The sequence below is a fragment of the Meriones unguiculatus genome, chromosome 20 (genome assembly GCF_030254825.1).
Source record: "Meriones unguiculatus strain TT.TT164.6M chromosome 20, Bangor_MerUng_6.1, whole genome shotgun sequence".
Taxonomy (NCBI): Eukaryota; Metazoa; Chordata; class Mammalia; order Rodentia; family Muridae; genus Meriones; species Meriones unguiculatus.
The window spans coordinates 68582162-68601902 of NC_083367.1; the positions used below are offsets into that span (position 1 = coordinate 68582162).

Sequence of the window (19741 nt, forward strand, 5' to 3'; positions counted from 1 at the left end):
CAGTGATTGGCATGAAGATAAATTGTCCTGGAAACCAAGAGTGAACAAAGCTTGAGCCCATCCCAGGCTTTTAGAAAAGCATTGTTGTTTCATTCCAGGCTCTTAGTCTTCCTGAGGACGGTGGCTGCTCTCTGACCACCCAGACCCTAGTGGAGGGTTAAAATGGATTCTGAAGCAAGGAAAGCAGGGCTCCTCCCACCATGGAGAGCGCCAGTCTGCAGAAAGCTAATGAAACCCTTGAAGCAGCGTCCTTCTCTCCCACCCACACTTTATTGAAATGCTTTTGAGTCTTATTGTGTTGTAATTACATGCTATAGAAAACTCTACAGATATCTACTTCAAGGATTGGGCCCTCGACTCTTACTAAAACATTTCAGTTCCATTTTCCTGGGCATACACTCTCCAAATGCATCCACGAGGGCCCTCCACAAGTATTTCCATTTCACATTTCTGAGAACTCAGAAGTAATGCAGGTTCCTGACTTGGTTGTGGATGGATGGAAGGAAAACGTCCTTAGGAAGCCTCGACGTTGCTGTCGCTTCGTTCCTATATTCTACTGTGATACTTGATCCAAATGTCAAAAGAATTTGATAATAAAAGTATTGAACAGCATAATAAACTAAACACCATTTCTGTAACAGCCTATTTCTTTTTTCGTTTTTTTTTTTTTTGGGGGGGGGAAGTTGTTAAAAGAGATTTACCCTTTCGGTATTTCTGATGGTTAAAACCTTTTGTGCATTGTGTAAGACATAATCTTCTACCTTGAGACAAATGTTCTATAACTTTTTAGCATGTGTTTTGAAGTTTTTCGTTCATCTAGTATTAAATTTTCACATATGGGATGGGATCAGATTTCTTTTTTCCCGTGGAGAGAGATGATCTCCTCAGCACCCTGAGGGCTTCAAGGTGTTTCCCTTCCCTGGGTGTCAGCGTCCGCTGTGACACAGCCCAGCTCCAAGGCTCCCTTCTCTACTTCATTAGTCACTGGGCGCGTTTCTAGGTCAAACCACACTGCCTGACTTATGACTTGGCATTATGATCTCCCCATCTTAGAGTATCTGTGACCAGCCACGCAACCTTCCGAGGGTACACTTAGCTGCACTTGGTCCTTGACCTTTCCATATGAAATTTAAAATGAACATAGAATTAGAATTGTAAGCGCACACATTTATAGCTTAATTTATGATGAATTAATACATTTTCAGTAATGAATATTCCTTGTCATAAACATGCTTTGACCTTCTTTTCAAAGCTTCATGAACTGTCTTTCAAGAAAGGTTTATGATTTTCTTGGTGCAGTTCTTACAATTTCCTTAGTCAATTTATTCCCAAATATATTATAAATTTGTTGCAATTGCCAAGAATATATAATGTTAATTTTTTAGTTGCCAGAAATAGACTTGATTCTAACATTTTGATGAACTAAAACTCTGCTAAAATTTTTTGAGGGAAAAGAGTAGAAAAATAAGCTCATTTTTCTCAAAGAATGCTTTGAACAGAATACATTATCTGTATAACCCTTCATAGTTTTTAAAAATGGAATTTTGGAATTTATGGGGCACAGCTGCTGAAAAATGGAAAATAATTTCATAGGCTTTCTTTCTCATGACTAACAAGCTATAAAAACAGATCAGTGTAGCATACAATCTAAAACGTCTTATTCTGAGTTAGCTGAAACCACAAACGTTTGTAGGAACCACCTATTGTTCCCCAAAGTATACTTCATTTTGCCATTAAAATTCTCCTTTTGGTGGTGGTGGGGCACTTGTTTTGGAAAAAAAAATGATTGGGATAGACAGAAAGAGTAATAAAAAGTGCATATGATCAAAATATACTATATATCAGGCATAGATACATGTGTGTAAATTTTTTAGTTGGCAGAATATATCTGATATATATATGAACTTCTGCCAACCAAAAAATTATATATATATATATATATATATATCTGATATTGGTAAAGAATAAAATTTAAAATCAGAAGTCACGTTTTTAGGTGATTCTGACTCTATCTGGCATCAGACAATGCCACGCTTCTGCTCATTCCAAGCTGCGATCCATGCTGGCCATAAGAACTAAGCGTGGCTCTTGGGATTATAATGGAGGAGAAAGACTCAGCCCATGGATTAAGATAGATAAGATTTAACAGCAAAGGAGTCTGTGGACACTTCTGGATGGAGGGTGTCAGCACAGGAGGAGAAAGAGTGAAAGAGAGGGAAAGGATTTGACAGAAAAATACAGGCTAGAAAAGAATAGTTGTGCAGACTGTTAATTAACTTGTGATCCCGCACGGGTATCAGCTGGCCGATGTCGCAGTGGAACAAACCACACAGTAGGAGCTTTAATGTACTCAGCACTCCGAAGGTCAGCACAGATAATGCCGTAGCTTCGCTGGACTGTTGTCATCAGAAAAATGCTGAGTGATAAGCTACCTTCATTCACTACCATTTAGAATAGGAAAGGAACCGGTTCTAAAGGAAGAATGGCTGCAACCACTTGATAGACCGGGCTACCACCCAGGCCCCTCCTACCATAATTTTTATAAGCTACTCGACATGATATTCATTGAAGCTGTAGGCATGTAAATTTTTTAGGTTTACCTATTTTATTTTATGGGTGTAAATGTCCTGCCTGTTGTATGTATGTGTACCTTATGCCTGTCTGGTGTCAGCAGAAGTCGGAAGAAGTCTTTGATGTCCCTGGAACTAGAATTGCAAATGGTAGTGAGCTGTCACGTAGGTGCTGGGAATTGAACCTGGCTCCTCTGCAAGAGCAACAGGTGCTCTCAAGGGCGGAGCCTTCTCTCCAGCCCCGTTTTAAAAACATTTAGATGCATAACGATAGAAAGAAAGAGGCTGAGGAACCTACTTGCTATTATATGATTATGTACTAGGTAACCTGGTGTAATTCATGAAACCTTACTTTGTATACAAGAATTAAGCAGAGTAATATCTCTAGTAAGAACACCAAGTCAATTACTGATCAATGTGGAGAATATCCTGCTAAGGTACAGAACTGAAGAACTATTTATGACATTCATACATTACACACAAAGCGTATGATAGATTAGAAGTATGGTATTTACATACATATATTTATATAAAATAGCTAGCGATAATCCTTATGTGCAATATATTCAGGATGCTTAAGAACACTTCCAAAACACGCACGCACGCACACACACAAATAGATTGAACAATAAAAAGAAATAATTTGCTTTTGATAGCAAGATTCAAACCATAAAGATGTCAGCATTCCCTAAATAATTTGTTTTTGCTATAATCACAAACATTCTAACCATAAACATTTCTCCATTCACATGGAAAAAGAAACAAAGAATTGCCTGTTGAATTCTGAAAAAAAATCTTAAATGACAGTATTAGAGAAATGGCACAGGCTTATTTAAAACATTGGGGACTTCTACAAATAAAGCCATGTGACACTGGACACTGATTTCTAAATGAACAAATATTGACAGTTGTTTAATTATTGAGAAAAAGACAAGTGTAACGGAAGATTTTATTTCACAAGGAAGTATGTAATTCAAAGCATTTGAGAATACCTTGATTTGTGAATAAGTATTGGGACAACCAGAGAGCTATTTGGGAACATTGTCTTAGTTGGTGTTTCTATTGCTGCAGCGAAGCACCACGACCAAAAAGCAAGTTGAGAAAAAAAAAAAAACAACAAAAAAAAAAAAACGGTTTATTTGGCTTATACTTTTACAGTATAGTTTATCAATAAAGAAAGCTTGCACAGGAACTCAAACATGGCAGGAACCTGGAGGTAAGAGCTGCTGCAGAGGCCATTTAGGGGTGCTGCTTACTTGCCTGCTTCCAGTGCCTTGTTTAGCTTGCTTTCTGACAGAACCCAGGACCATCACTGCAGGGAGGGACCACTCACAATGGGCTGGGCCCTCCCCCATCAACCGCTAAGAAAATGTTCTACGGGCTTGCCTGGAGCCGGGGCTTATGGGTACATTTTCTCCCTGAGGCTCACCTCCTCTTAGATGGCTTTATCTTATGTAAAGTTGTCATAAAACTAGACAGGTCAACATGAAGCTTGATCTTCAGTTCACACTTGGAAAAAATACAGAAAATTTAGTTGTAAAAATCTTCTTGATGCTGCAGCTATGAGAGCTGGAGCTCCTGAATCCTGCCTTGACAAACACCTCGGCTGCTCATGGCTCCTCTATTATCCCCTTGCCTTGAATAGTGTAATTATATTTGATATATTATGCCCTGTTTTTGTCCTACCCTCTACATTTTTCATAAGATGTACATGCTCCCGTTAGGAGTGATTATCTTCTGGGAACAAATCCTTAGACTCTTTTGTGTTCACTCGGGCTCATCTCTCTGGTATCGTTTGCTGCTTGCTTGTTTTCAGATACTCCAGCCTCAAACTCAGGAGTCTGTATGCCTCCTGCTAGGACATTCCCTTGACCTCAGTCAAGATTCTTTTCTATCCCCCCCTCCCGAAAGTCATCCTCTTCATAAACCTTCCCTCAGCCCTTTGGACACCTCTGTCTCCGCTATCTCAACTAGTTGGCACCTTCACTCCACAGTTATATTCGTGAATACACTCAGAATGTGGCCCCTTAAGTCTGGTCTGCCTTCTGACCTCGAAGCCTTTGCTTTTCAACGTGACACACATAATCTACAGGATACTGCCCCACCTTTAAACACATCGTACGTGAAGAGGGAACCCTCTTCCAACTCCCCCAACAATTACTCTTTCTCCTGTCTATCCAGTATACCAACAATATTTCCAAGGCAGGTGTAGTGCTCACTAGTGATCCTAGAATTGTGAGGCCAAGGCAGTGTGGGCGTAAGGTGGAGGTTAACATAGACAACACAGTAAGACCTTGTCAGTAAGAGAGACCTGGAGGGAAGAAGGAAGGGAGAAAGGAACAGACAGAGGGAGAGGAGAGAGACAGGAGAGGGAGGGAGGGTAGAAAAGAAAGGGAAAGAGGGAGGGAAGGAGAGAGGGAGGGAAAGAGAGATGGGAAGGAGAAGGAAAGAGGAAGCAAAGGAAAAGGAAGAGGGAGGGAAAGAAGGAGAAAGGGAAAGAGAGGAAGGAAGGAAGGAAGAAAGGAAGGAAGGAAGGACAGAAGGGAGGAAGGAAGAGAAGAAGGAAGGAAAATAGCATTCCCATGTGCTTAGACCATTGACCTGGAAGTTGTCTTTCTTGCACCAACAATGAACCAAGCTACTTCCAGCCTTTGTATATATAGGCTCTTTAGTTCAGTAGTTAAGCTTGTCTTAACAAGCTGTGGACATTTTCAGTACTGTGTTTATCCAGGGTCCAGAGTGGATGCCTAGTATCCAACAAACAAGAGCACACTGACGATGCAGTTGGAAATCTTCTCTTGTCACAATTTCTGCTTGTCTCTTAGGTGCTATGCCAGCGGTGAGCACGTGCATGAAGGTTCAGAAACGCGTCCACGCTTGTGAAGTAAAATCAAAGGTGACACTGAACATGTAGTTTTAGTATCTTTTGTGTGTTTGAGAAAATGAAGACAACAAAGTAGAATAGTTACTGACTTACTACAACTATCTCAAAAGTGTCAGCAGAAACACTTGATCCTAAGCCATTGTGTCACACTGTCACACTAATATTCTTTTATACACTATATTTCAAAACCATGCAAACCACCTCTGCTACCTTAACAAACTCATCAACAGCCTTTGGCCTCAAAAAGGACAGACACAGAACTATCTTGCATTTAGAGTTGTGTGTATGTGTGCATGTGTGTTGCAGGATACTTTTAGGCAGGATGCATGTACAATGAGCATAGTCATGCTAAACACATGAAGATATCAAGAAGGAACCAGTGTCTCAACACAACTGAAAAAAGGGTTGCTTTCCACTCAGACTCTGTGGCCAGGAGAAAGTGATAAAAGAAGATAAACGTAGAATGGGCACTCTGAGATTTCAGTATCAATTATTTTTAGCACATCATCTGCACACTAGTAAATGTCTGTCTCTAACTCTATCTCCTTTTCTGTACCTTCCAGTATCATGCCAACTCCTATGGCTATATCTATTAGCTACTTGTGTGTTTGTTGCCACAAAATACCAAATAAAATCAACTTAGGGGAAGAAGAATTTATTTTGGCTCGCAGTTTGGGGACGTCATGATGTAAGAAATGTGAGGCAGCGGGATATATTGCATCAGGAAGCAGCAAAGCAAGATGACCAGATGCTGCTGGCTCTCACCTGTTAATCTAGTCCAGGCCCCCATCCCAGGGAAAGGCACCTTTCACGTTTAGGGTGTGCATCTCAATTGTCCTAAGATAGATAATCTCTTACAGGCATGCCTAGAGACTCAGCTTCTAGGTCCTGTCAAGTTCAATCATTATACTAGGCTTTTATGCTCAATGCTGAGCATAAAACCTACTGAGTTGAAATAAATTGAGTTCTAAACATCACAGACTTCAAAGTTGCCTCCTCCCCTTATAGTCATGCTTCGGCAGCTTGGGAGATGAAATGATCCGACTGGGGGTTACCTTAGTGGGAGGTGTTTGGCCTTCCTGGGTCAAACCCTATTATTATGCAGGGGAAAAAGGTGTTCCTTGCCTCACCGACATGGAAAAAAATTGTTATCATAAAATCATATGACAGTGAAATGATTTGCTCATACTTATGCAGGTGGCTATGATTTAAACAATATTAACATATTTTAAAATTAGACAGTGAAAATATTTCAATTTAGCAGATGCTTAATTGTTCAAAATACATGGCAACTAAAAACAAAGCAGCATATAAAAATTCCAGGAAAGCCAAATTAACCTCCTACACAGGATTAAGTCTTTGTTTGGGATTCTGCCCTTCCCGGGAACAACTGCACCTATTGAGTGGGTCCTCACTGCTTATGGCTTAATTCCCTTAAGGACGGAAACACCTGTGGCTTAAAGCATCTATAAGTCAGTGTTGATTGGTTGCTTTTGTTTTTAAGAGAAAAATCTTGGTGTGAGTTTTTTGATGGTTTTTTAACTGTTTCCAATGGAATCTTTGCTTGTACTTTCATGGTGAATGGTCTGAATGAGCAAACAGAATTTTCCTGAGATACTATATTTCAAATCTTTTTGACATGTAAAATAGGTATTTATTAATACCTACATTATTAAGCAGCAAAAGACGGGTGCTGGTGCCCTCTCAGGGAATGGTGACAGCCACACTGAGGGTCAGTCTTCCTAACTCAATTAACTTACTAGATAATCCTTATAGGCATGCCCAGAGAGTCGTCTATTTGGTGGTTCTAAATTTATATCTGTGCATATGTGTGCGTGCTGCATGCAGATACATGCATGTGGGGGAGTCAAAGGTCAATGTTGAGTCTCTTCCTCAGTTACCCTCTACCTTATATTTTTGAGACAGTCTCCACCTGCACCTAGAGCTCACTCACCTGGGTGGGTTGGCTAAGCCATGAGCCAGGGAGATGCCCCGGTCTCCGTCTCCTCAGTGCTAGGATGAGAGGCACACCCTGACACACCCAGGTTTTACGTGGGTGCTAGGGATCTTAAGTCCTCATGTCTATGTAGTCAGCATTTTAGGGATGAAGCCATCTTAATGGCCCTAATTTCTCCTTTCTTTTGGTGCCAATTTTACTATTTATAGCTCTATGGTTTGTCCAGGCATGAAACAAAAGACTGGGAAATAATCAATTATTTCTCCCCATTGAGTGATTAGAGTTCCAAAGGCATAACAAACCAACAGCTCCAGACTAGAGCATAAACCAGCAAAATGCAATCATACCTATATCCTCATGCACTCAAAGAAATATAGCATCAAAGATAAGCCAGAGCCAGACCATGCACAGTTAAAGAGTTGAATAAACTCTTAGTGTCCTTTCTCTTCCCTTTACCATCCAGCTCCACAAAATGGAAAGGAAACAAACTCAGGAGCAGAGTCGGTTTTCTGTGTATTACTAAGTTAACAGATGGTGTTTCCTCATCCATTAACACAGTCACATGTTGTGTAACGATCATCCATCCATTAATACATCAACATGTTGTGTGTAACGATCAACTTGGGGGCGAATGAGGTGGAGCCTGGCAAAGCTGAGGGTACAGGGCCTCTGTTGATACTTCCGGAGAGTAAGACAGAACGCGCCCAGGGATGGAGACCTGGAGCAACTCAAGACTAGCTTTGCTCTTTCCCCACACCTGCCCCCCGACCCCTCGGCCCTGCGAGTCCCACCTCCAACAGCACACAGTTCTCAGGGCACAGTTCTGAGCAGACAGCAGAAAGGGAGGCCCATTTCCCCGGGCCCTAAAAACACATGTGGAAACATCCCATTCTGAATTCATTAACTCATTTCAGAACAATATATCTTTAATTATTTCCAGCAAAAAAAAAAAAAAAAAAAAAGTTCTACAAAGAATTTAATGAAGTTTTACATGGGGTGGGGGAGAGAAGCCAATAAAACCATTGCTGGAAGCATTGCAAAGGGATTTTTGCATATTTTTTATTTCCAATTTTCTGAAATATTCTTTAAAATCTAAAATGAGAATGCTTTTGTTTCTAGCAAATGAGGTGGGATTTTTTTTCCCCATTTGAAATGAATTTATTATCAGAAAACAGTCCTCTCTTTCTTAGAAAAGGCAGAGTGCTCTACCCGGTAGAGCAACCTGTTTTTCTCTTGAGGGAAGGGAACTTGTTCTCATTCCATGCCTACAAGCAAAAGAACTTTTTGTTGTTCAGTGCCATTTCCCGCAGGCAGAGCCTCCTGATGTGGAAGCGATGGAAAGAGCTAGATCAACAACTCTCTGGCCAGAGGCTTGGTAGAATTCTGCTTGTTGAATTAGTCCCTGCTTTTCAGATATATGAATCATTTTTTTCCCCTCTGAGAGTGAATGGGAATCAAAAGAGAGCTTTGGCTTCCTGAGAAATCCACAAATATTTCTTAGAATTTGTGAGCACGGATGGCTCCAGCAAAACAGCCCCTTGGAAATTGGACCATCTCTGGAACAGGCAATTAGCATTTTGTCCTCTCACATTGGATCTGCCTCCCAGAGACATCAAACTTCACTCTGCAAAAGCCAAGAGACCCCACAAGGAGAGATGCGTGAAGAACATGCTTGCCGCTGTGTTCAGCCTGTTTTTCTAGCATGAGCACACAAGTGGGACTAAGTGAAGAGACTCATTCCTAGTGGACCCAGAAGGCATATTCTGTCTGTTTTCTAATGCCAAAACACACCAGTGGATTAGGTGCTAGAATGGAAAATGAGCTCTCTCCATTTCCTGATTACTTTCACAGGCACTCTTATTATCTTTAACTTTTCTTTTATAAAACACACACACACACACACACACACACACACACACAGCCTAGAAAAAATTACTGTTTTTTTTTTCATTTATACTTTGTAATAATCTTTCCTTTTTGGTTGTCACAAGAAGACTTGATGGCATAAATTATGTGGACCTCATTGCTATGGGATCCAGGGAAGGAAGAAACATGGTGGGCAGAAGGAGCCTGGCAAGGATAAAATTGGCTGACAAGTTGGTGACTACCAGGAAAGCTATAACCCAGCAGAATCAAGATATCATGGGTTGTCATCGGGGAGTAAATCAGGCAGCCATTCTCTCTTAAATGGACCCAGGCTAGGAATCATGCCCTCTGCTCATGAATGTGGAATGGCAGCACACAGAGTTTTAGTCTCAAAAACACCAGCTCCTATTTGCCAATACAAACACTTTCATGACTCAAGGAGACAGTAGGCACATTTCTCCTCTGATGGCCTGTTCAGACACAAGTGCTCCAGTTAGCAGGGGAAACCAAAGATAACAGAACATTTGTGCAGTTGATAGTAAGTAACATTCCATCTCTTGCTGGCAGCCAGCCATAGGTTATAGGGATACATAAGCTATCCCCTTTCTTCATTTCTATGCAATTGAAAATGTTGTTTTGGAGGTGACTCCCTTCTCAGAGGCAGCGACCCAAAGCTACAACTGCAATGAAGATGTTTATGTTTGGCCCTACCTCCCAGCTCTCAACCACCCACTGAGCTCTGAAACTGATAGGTATTTATATTTTGTTATTTAAATATTCATTGTCTACATTAAGTTGGAAAGGACAAGGTGACTGATCATAACAAGACACCTCATCTTTCTCATAAAGGTCAGAAGTCTGTAGTGATATTTATAAGCACATTGTCAGCTGACCCTCAGAGCATCTTCCAAAGATGCAGAGTTTCTAAGGAGCTTCTGTTCACAATGCTTTTTCCTATGATGTGACTGTCAGAGTCACCTATAGCTCTCATCTTCAGTCACTGAGAAGGTAATTAAACAATGCTGAAATGAAAGAAGACTGAACAGTATGCCAATGATTAGAAGGATATAGAATTTTTTTGTTCTAGATCATATTTTATATCCTTTACATATTTAAATATACATCTTTGTTTAACCATTTTAATTATTAGTAACCTCTATCTACAATAGAAAATGAGTTTGTCATTTTCTAACTTTGTTCAAAAGTATATCTGAGGTACACTTTTTGTTTGTTTGTTTTGAGACAGTAATTGTATAACATAGGGTGGCCACAAGCTGAATATTCTCCTGTCTCATCCTCCATGGGGCTACAATTACAGAAATGTATTACCAGCACCGTATTTTCTAAGTTTTTGGTACTGTGCTAAGATCTTAAATAATGGGTAGGTTCTTGGAAAAATAAGATTTGTTGCTTATCCCCTTTGGAATTTAAAAGTTGCTTAAGAGGTTTATGAAATATACTAGCAAGCTAAATGTAACCATGAACTGAAAAAATAAAACTCTTTCAAAACAGATGGAACTAATTTCTTTAAAGTCTATAACAGAATAAATGAGTAGCTAGTGAGCAGAAATAAACTACAAGTGACTGAGTTTGGTGACAGTGAAGGCTGAAATACTCATCAACCTGGGGCTTCTTTTCCCTGAGGAAATATTAACAGAACAAGCATGGGCAGGGCCACTTTGTTGAGTATCACATAGGTATTTGTATTTTGGATGTAACTCAAAGGTAGACAAGATTTGGTTCTGGACCACAAGAAGTTTAGGAGCAGGTAGATAAAATGTCACACATTCAACTGGCAGGAAGAGATTCCAGAGGAAGGCAAAACTGATCAGAGAGGACCGAGGCAGGCGGAGGGGAGCCTGCTTTCTGGCTGAAGAGAAGAAAAGTTTAAAGGGAAGTTTTATGGAAAATCAGTATATGAAACGAGCCTTAAAGGGTGGATGGGTCTCTAACCAGAAAGCCTTTTCAGAGCAGTGGAAGAAACAGGGGAGCTGGGCACGCCCATAATTCCCAACCCTTGGGAGGTTGAGGTGGGAGGATCATAAGTTTATGATCTTACGTGATACTGTGAGACTCCATCACACAAACAAATCAAAGCACCAAAGCTAATATTTTAAAACTTGAATTTGACATTTTGTTCCCAAGTAGCAGGTCAATTTCAACTGCCAGATAGCTGCCTGGACAAGGTCACCTAACCCCCAGCCTTCTTCATTTACATCATCTGACCGAGTTTGCAAAATCTGACCTCACCAAGGTTATTAAAGATGTTCCTGACTTACACACACAAGAATCCTATGTAGTACTTTCAAGAGAACTTGAATCAATGGAGACCTTAGTCAGGAGTTGTTAAGATTACAGTGGTACTTTGGGCCATCATCTCTATTGGCAATGACCATGCAAGACTTAAGAATAAAGGAGTTGAAAACAAGAAAGCAAGACCCCATCAGAGAAGCACACAAACAGAGAATGAGACAATGAGGAAGGCTTCAGCCATGGTCTGGAAACAAGCAGATGGTCTGGACTCAGAAACCACTCAGAAAATCTTGACAGGCCACTAGACAATTTGGTAACGGAAGAGGTGGAAGCTATAATTTAGCTATGTAGTGATGTCACTAAGAAGAGAAAAATAAAGAAGCAGAATTGAGAAGAAAGAAGATGCACCCAGTTCTGGGGATGAGTCTCCATGCTGTGTGGGACAATGACATAGTCTTGAGAACTTGATTTTCCAGCAATTTGCCATCCACCTACCCCTGTCAGAGGCAGGAAACATATGAAATGTTTGAGCACACGCAGTCTTGTTATACTCAGGCTGGGGGGCCCCAGAAGTGCTATCGAAATCCTACCATACACAAAACAGGCTTCAAACCCAAGGAAGACTGGCCTTGGATGATAACTCTGCAGAGGCTGATAAATTCTCATTTAGAATGATTTGAAACTCAAACTCTGTAATTTTTTTTGGTAGAGATAAATAAAGATGAAAACTTCAGTTATTCATACTTCTGTGAGAGATGATGGAGAAACTAACCACAACAGAAATACATGGAAAAGAAAGAAAAGTACATGAGAAAACACCAGGAGGCTTCATGTGCTTCATGGGGGTTTTCTTTTGGGGGGAGTGAGAGAAAATGAGAGCCCTTTCATGTTCAAAATTCAGTATTTTATGGCCATTCTCAGCAAGCACATAGGAGATCAGTATAAGAAAGGCGTGCACCAAGCAGAGGTCAATGATGAACATATAAAAGCCTGGGGCACATGCCAGTCTTGATAAACATATACACATACACACAAGAAAAAGGAAAAAAGCAAAAGAAGGAAGAGAGAAAGGGGAAGTCGAGAAGGTTAACGTGGGCAGTGGGTCTTCCATTACAAAGACATCCTCTACACTCTGACATGACTCCAGTGCAGATGGACTTCTAAGGAAAAAGACCAGCGCCTTCTCTTCATATGTGGGGAGAACATTCTTTGAACAGCAAAATCTGCCTCTAGGTAAGTATCATCAAAGTTTCCTAAAAATCAAATTAATATGTAATAAAGCAGAACTCAACTACTTGCACAGTTCTCTCTCACTTAAATTTTGCTCTAACTCTGCTCCAGGAGTCTTGACAGGTGCTCATCTTGACAGTCTTGAAAGGTTCATCTCATCTCCTTTACTGGTAAGATGGCACCAGTGGGTTCCTGCCTCCTTGGAGTACTCTAATGATTACATGATGTAACTGGAAAATCTCTTAGCATAGCAGCTGGTGCCAAGCAGGGGCTCTATTGGGGGAAGCAGCTTCAAAAAAATTTCTAAATCCTATAACTCTCAGAAATGATTGAGGAAAGGAAGTATTGGGGACCACAAATCCAAGGTGACCCAGTGTTAAACAACGTAGAGGAAGACTGAAATTCATCCCTAGAATTACAAGTAACCTTCAGAACCCTCAAGCCAGATTTCCTTATTGCAATGATGAAAAAATTAGAGGAAGAAATTGAAATGTCATTGTGGCTTCGATGTAAAGGTGCCAAAAAATAATAATAATTATTATTATTACTACTAGTAGTAGTAGTAGTAGTAATTTTTTATGTATAACAGAAGATAAAGGTAGAGTTGGAAACTTGCAGTTTGTAGTTATGTATGTGTGTTAAAGACATTGGAGTTAGGGCAAGGAGGTAACAGAGAGATGGCCAGTCTTAGCTTTCCATGAATGTGTCCACTGCACATCTCCTAGAGTCACACATCCATAAAGTAAACATAATTATATGACTCTTTGAGGTTCCAAGGAGCATGGAATAAATGCACTTTGGATATTAACTAGTGGTTATAAAGGATGTTCCTCCGGGTCACAGCCAGGACACTCACCTGTCCAGGAGCAAGTTAGGAGCGAAGAGCAGCTTCCCTGGGTGTTCCATGGAACGCCAGACGAGACCAATCATCAGGATCTCCAGCCAGGCACACTCTAAAAGGTGGACCTGATCATGGAGATTCAAGTCCCCAAAACCTGAAACACAAGAAAGGCCACTGAGTTCCAAGAGAATGTGCTCATTGCCAGTGACAGGAACACGACTTGAACACACATTTGAACTAGCGGCTGTTTTGTTAGTAGACAGAATAAAGAAAAATCACTGATGTGTGTCCTTTCATTCTAATGGCTGAATTTTTAAAACTGTAAACGAACACAGGGTAGATGCCTAAACATCATAAGGAGGAGGAAGATGAGACAAATAGAATTACGCTTTACAGGAAAAGCAAGTATTTTTTTTTTAAATCCAGCTCTGTCAATGAGTTTTCACTTGACTTAAGAGGGTTTTTTTTAATGCCTTAATGTCATATCTGCAAAAATCCACTAACTCATACACCCCACTTAACTGTCTATAAAATTTGTGCTTAGAAAATAAATTCTACATAAGCCCATCTAACAACTTCACATAGCTATTATTATTCATCTTCACTTAGTTGAAAACACTTAAGTGCTGTAAACTTAAACTATTTAACTAAGAAATTGGGACACAGGTAGGACCAAAGTCATTAGTTATTTCTTCATTTTATTACTGAGCCATGACCTTTTTTTTTTCATAAAATGTAAAACGAAGACTAATGAAATAACATACGCAAATAAATCAAGCGGAGGATGACTCAGATGACTAAAAGTAATGTTACAGTTGCTGCTTGGAGAGACCGCTGATGTGTGCCCTTGTTTTTCAGTGGTTGATTAGGAGATTAAAGCATCTTTCTAACTGCTAATGATGGTAGATGCCTAAACATCATGAAGAGGAGGAGGAGGAAGAAAAGGAGGAGGAGGAAAAATGAGATGAATTTGAAAGAACAAGGAAGCGGGACATGAAGGCGAGGAGGAAGTGATTAAATCTCTCACTGGGTTAGAGGCAATGCTGAGTGCTTCCTGTAGCCAGCTCTTTTCATCTTTACTCAACACCTGTAACAGCCAGTTGCTGATGCTCGGAGAGCTTGTGTGTCCTTTAAGGACAGACGTTGGAATAGAAACTTCAGGGCTGGTGCTTTTGACCACGATTAGAAGTTCAAAGCAGGTGACTAAGTAAGTTCCACCACAGAGACGCCAGAGTGATAGAGTGATCGAGTAAGCAGTGTTGGGGGAATTGGCCACTTTCCAAGTCTGTGCCCTGCTCTTCCCAAGGAGGGGTTCCCTTCCCTCTCTATTTCCTTCCCCCTCCCCATCTTTAACTGCTTGTTCTCACTGATGCAAGAGAATGGCCATGGAAGTCCTTCGGTTCTGATGCTGTCTCCTCTGTTTTCCACTGTTCTTATCTTCTATTAGAATCTGTTCTCACTAACTGAGCTGACTTGCTTTTGTCAGCTTGACACAAACCTAGACATATCTTGGAAGAGGGGATCTTAATTGAGAAATACCCCCAGCCAGATTAGTCTCTGGCCATTTTCTTGATTGATAATTGATAGGACCTAGGCCACTAGGAGTGGTGGCATCTCTGGGCTGGCGGTCATGAGTGCTCTAAGAAAATAAACTGAACAAGCCATGAAGAGCAAGCTAGCAAGCAGCACTCCTGCATGGCCTCTGACTCAGTTCCTGCCGCCAGATTCCTGTCTTGCTTGAACTCATGCCCTGACTTCCTTCAGTGATGGAATGTTACTGGGAAGTACAAGATTAAATTTTTTTCTTCCCATGTTGCTTTTGGCCATGGTGTTCACAGCAACAGAAACTCTGACTAAGACATTAACTAAGAAGTGACCTGTAAGTCTATGACTTACCGGATAGATACTTTTCTGGAGCAACTTGGGAGCTGTGTGAACCTTAAGACAATTAGCTTGTGACTTCATATGCAGTCCATGAAGTGCCGTCCTTCACTTAATCCTGACTTACTAAGTGACAATTCACGTAGAGACCTCAGACGCACACAGACCTCCGGGTCATGCCCCCTTGCTTTCTATCCTGTCATTCTCAAACATCATTTCGAATTGGACAGTCACATAGCTTTCTCTCTGCTCTGTTTCTGTGTTTACACACAAAGCCAGTTCCTAATAGTCTCTTAAAGGTGTCTGACTTCTTAATTAAAACTGATCTGTGCTATGTTGTTGAGTATATGAATGGCTGTTCCTCTGTGCATATAGAATGCTATTACAGCACACAGGTAGACTTACCCTGGGCATTTGGAGTGCTTTTATCTTTTGGCTATTACCACTAAATCTGCCACAAGCGGTATTTGAGCAAGTCTTTAGATGAATGGACAAATATTTAAGAGCACCATGGTTGCAAGGGACTGGCAATGGTTTTCCAAAGGGGCGTGCCACTGTCCACCCACCAGCAGCCCCTCAAGCTCCAGCTGCTGTCCTTGCCAGCACCTACCATGCCTTTTCCATTTTGTAATTCTTTTTCCACGTTTACTTATTTATACACACATACACAAGGACACTTATGTCCACATGATTGTACCACAGCACACATATAGAGGTCAAAGGACAGCTTGTCAATTCTCTTCTTCTATCACATGGGTTCTGGGGATTCAGCTTGGGCTGACAAGCTTATCAGTGAGTGCGTGTACATTCTGAGCTACCTCACCAGCCCAGCCATTTTCATTTTAAAGATGCCAGTGGAGGTACAGTCACCACACTGACATTGCTTTCACTGGCAATTCCCCACTGTAAGGTATCTTTCCATTTTCCTTTCAGAGCTTTTTGCCGCTGTTCATCCCAGCCAATTATACCTGCATGTCTGAGTCCCACTAGTTGCATATCTATCTATGTGTTAAAGACACATAGTATATGGTTTTTACCAATCCTATTCTTCTAAAGCACTGATTTATTACACTTTTCACTCCCTCAGTGAGCCATTCCAGGGTCCTCACAATGTGACCTTTGTCAGAATATGTGTCTTTCCATTGGCAAGTGCAGATAGGTATGTTGCAGAGCTAGCAGCCACCAAAAGCCGTGGAAGGGAGGGTCTGCTCTTAAGGGAAGTCCGAGTGGCTAGGCTGATCTGGCTTGAGGCCTGCCTGGAGAAAAGGGGCAGAGACCTCTGGCAAGGGCAGCTGTTTGTCTCAAGAGCACGTGGTCAGAAGGGCCCAGCCTTGCTTGGGAGACCCAAGAATTTGTCACAGTTCTCTTTCTTGATCTCTAATCCCATAAGCCAATCCTGCGCCACAGAGCATGAGTTGGCAGCCCTCAGCAGAGTTCTCATTCCTGAATCCGCTTCTGAATTGTTTAGATAGTTTCGTAACACTAACGCAGGCTCACCTGTAAATTAAATGTACCCTCAGAAATGTCAACATCCAAAAGCAAGGGGTTTGTTGTTGTTGTTGTTGGTTGTTTGTTTCTTGCTTCTTAGGATATTTACTTTTTGGTGTATATAGAAAAATGCCATCGTGTGTTATTGTCACCCATGATTAAACTTAGGATGAATTATTCAAAGATTCACACAGGCTGGGGCTGAACATGTCCCCACACACATTCAGAGCTGCAATGAGCCAATCAGCTTTGGACAACCGAATATCAGTTTTCTGGTGGTAACTTTACCCTTAAACAGGATCATATTTTTAACTCTGACTTCAAAATAATATTACCGTTTAGGCTTGACAGGTACAATAATCTTTGGGGAGTCCAAGAAGTTCTCTAAACCACATGTACCATTTAAATGGGACACTTATTAATATGTCTCTTAGTAATACTTTACAGTCAGAGGCCAGTGGAATTGCTGGGTTTTTCTGGGAAATGTAGGCATCTTGAATTCTGTTTAATTATAGTTTCCAGCTGTGCACATTGCCAGCCGACAAGAGTTATTATACCTGTTGCAAAGTGTTATCTGCAAGTTCCTCAGACCGGGTTGGGAGGGTCATGCCAAGAGACTGTCAATTAACCTTCTCAATGAATGTAGGTATTTTCAAGGGAAGTTATTTTGTGGAGGCTTTCCTTCCTTCCAACATGCTGGTCTTAACATTATGAAGCTATGTATATATGTGTGTGTATGTATGTATGTATATGTATATGTGATTTATGGCCAATGATTTATAGACTTCATATTACAGCTCTTTGCCTGGTCTCCTTAAGAACACAGACACTGTGTCAAGTAGACCTGCGAAGAAGCATTTAAAAAGTAAATCTCTGTCTTCTGAAGGCTTCAAAGCATCATTAGCAGGAAGATGAGTTTCGCAGCTTTTCGGGATGTGAGTAAAAGCAGCCAAAGCAGTTGTTCTCACAGGTATCACAGGAGGGGTTGGATATTCCTCTTTTCCTGAGAAGCCACAGCGCTCGTGACTATGGGGCTGGAGAGTTGGCTCAGAGGCTAAAGCACTTGCCGTGAAAGCATGGATACTGTAGTTCAGATCTCCAAACCCACACAAATGCCAGGTGGATGCGGCAGCCTGCCCAATGGCAGCACATGGGAGGCTGGGGCAGGGGTCTCCTGGGAAAATTAAATTGGTCCCTAGACTAGCTGAACTGGCAAACTCCAAGTTCATGTAAGAGACCCAATATACCTTACACACACACATGCACACACACGCATAAAAATGCTACTCTCCTGCATTAAAATACAGGGTCAGATATAAGGGGCGGAGGGCCTCCCCTATCAGAGACTAGGGAAAGGGCACAGGGGAAGAAGAGGGAGGGAGGGTAGGACTCGGAGGAGAGGAGGGAGGGGGCTATAGCTGGGAACAAAGTGAATAAATTGTAATAAATAAATGAGAGAGAGAGAGAGAGAGATTTTCAGTGCATCCAAACCTCTTCCTTGAGCCTCATAAGACCCGAAGCCCTCTGCTCCACTGTGTGCTGAAATGCATTACTATAGAAATTGCTGTTTGCCTCTGCACAAAAAGAAGTCCTTCAGGCCTTGCTCTCACTTACTGGCGATGGCCAAGTTCTTAGAAACAATGCCCAAATGTTTAAGGAACTTCAGGTAAAATAACTAGTGCGTACTGTAAGATTCTCTACTGTCTTGGAATAAATGATTAAGTTGGAGTGGATTTTCAGGAGAGACATGAGGAAAACTAAGAGACTGTATTTCTTAATTTCGTGGGATACAAACTACAGAGATGCAGAGGAGAACTGAAGCCCTTTGGGCATCCTTTACTTTTCTCATAGCCAGAAGCAACATGAGGAACGATGCTGGCTTAGGTTTTCTGAAGTTGTGATGTACCATGACGGCAGATCAGACGTGTGGTGGCGGGAGTACAGATCGCCCCTCACATTATGGTAGATCAGGAAGCAGAGAGCTCCCGTTGGGGGTGGGATGGGGCTATAGTCCTCATGGTCTGCCCTGAGTGGCCTGCATCAGCCAGCATAGCCCAATCTCAAATGTAATCGTTTGAAGGAATGGAGCGACGATTCAGGCGTTAAGGGCACTAGCTGCTCTTGCAGAGAGCCATAATTAGATACTCAACATCTGTATGAAGCACCTAAAGACTGCTTGCAACTCCAACTCCAGCAACTTCTGACCAGCTCAGGCACCTGCATGCGTGTACATGTGTGTGTGCACACCCACAGAAAGATGTGGACATGAAAACATACACGTAAAATAAATCTTTAAAAAGTTATCATTTGGGTGTGAAATATTCCCCACAGGGTTCTACATTTGAGCAGCTGGTCCCCAGCTCACAGCACTGCTTCGTGAAGCTGTGGAGGCTTTGGGAATGGGACCCACCTAGCAGAACTAGGTTTCTGGAGTCAACTTTGAATGTGATGTCTGCTTCTGGTTCCATCTCTAGCTCTTGCTTCCGGATCAACCAAGATACAGCAAGTGTGTACCAAAGAGCCACTGCCACATGCTAAACTGTTCTGGCCTCTCCAGCTACCACGCCTTCCTTGCCACAGTGAGCTAATAATGTCCCCTGTTCCTAAATAATTCTCTTTTCTTTTAAGTGATTTCTGTCAGGTATCCCGTCCCAATGAGGGAAAGAACTCACCAGCACACACACACAGGGTACAATCTGCAGAGATACAATACAAACCCGATATGAGCAAAAGAGTAGCTATCTACAAACAAGGAGCCAGGTGGTAGGATC

At 41.5% G+C, this 19741-nt stretch overlaps 1 protein-coding gene across 2 annotated transcripts in view; it reads right to left on the reverse strand.

The window, feature by feature from the left end:
- The window catches only part of Esr1 (estrogen receptor 1), a 370708-nt gene that overhangs the window by 54750 nt on the left and 296217 nt on the right, over positions 1–19741 (reverse strand). For both annotated transcript variants that reach the window (XM_060373532.1, XM_060373533.1), the window contains exon 6: positions 13617–13755. In XM_060373532.1, coding sequence (XP_060229515.1) covers positions 13617–13755 — 139 coding nt within the window. The remainder of the gene's footprint in view (positions 1–13616; positions 13756–19741) is intronic.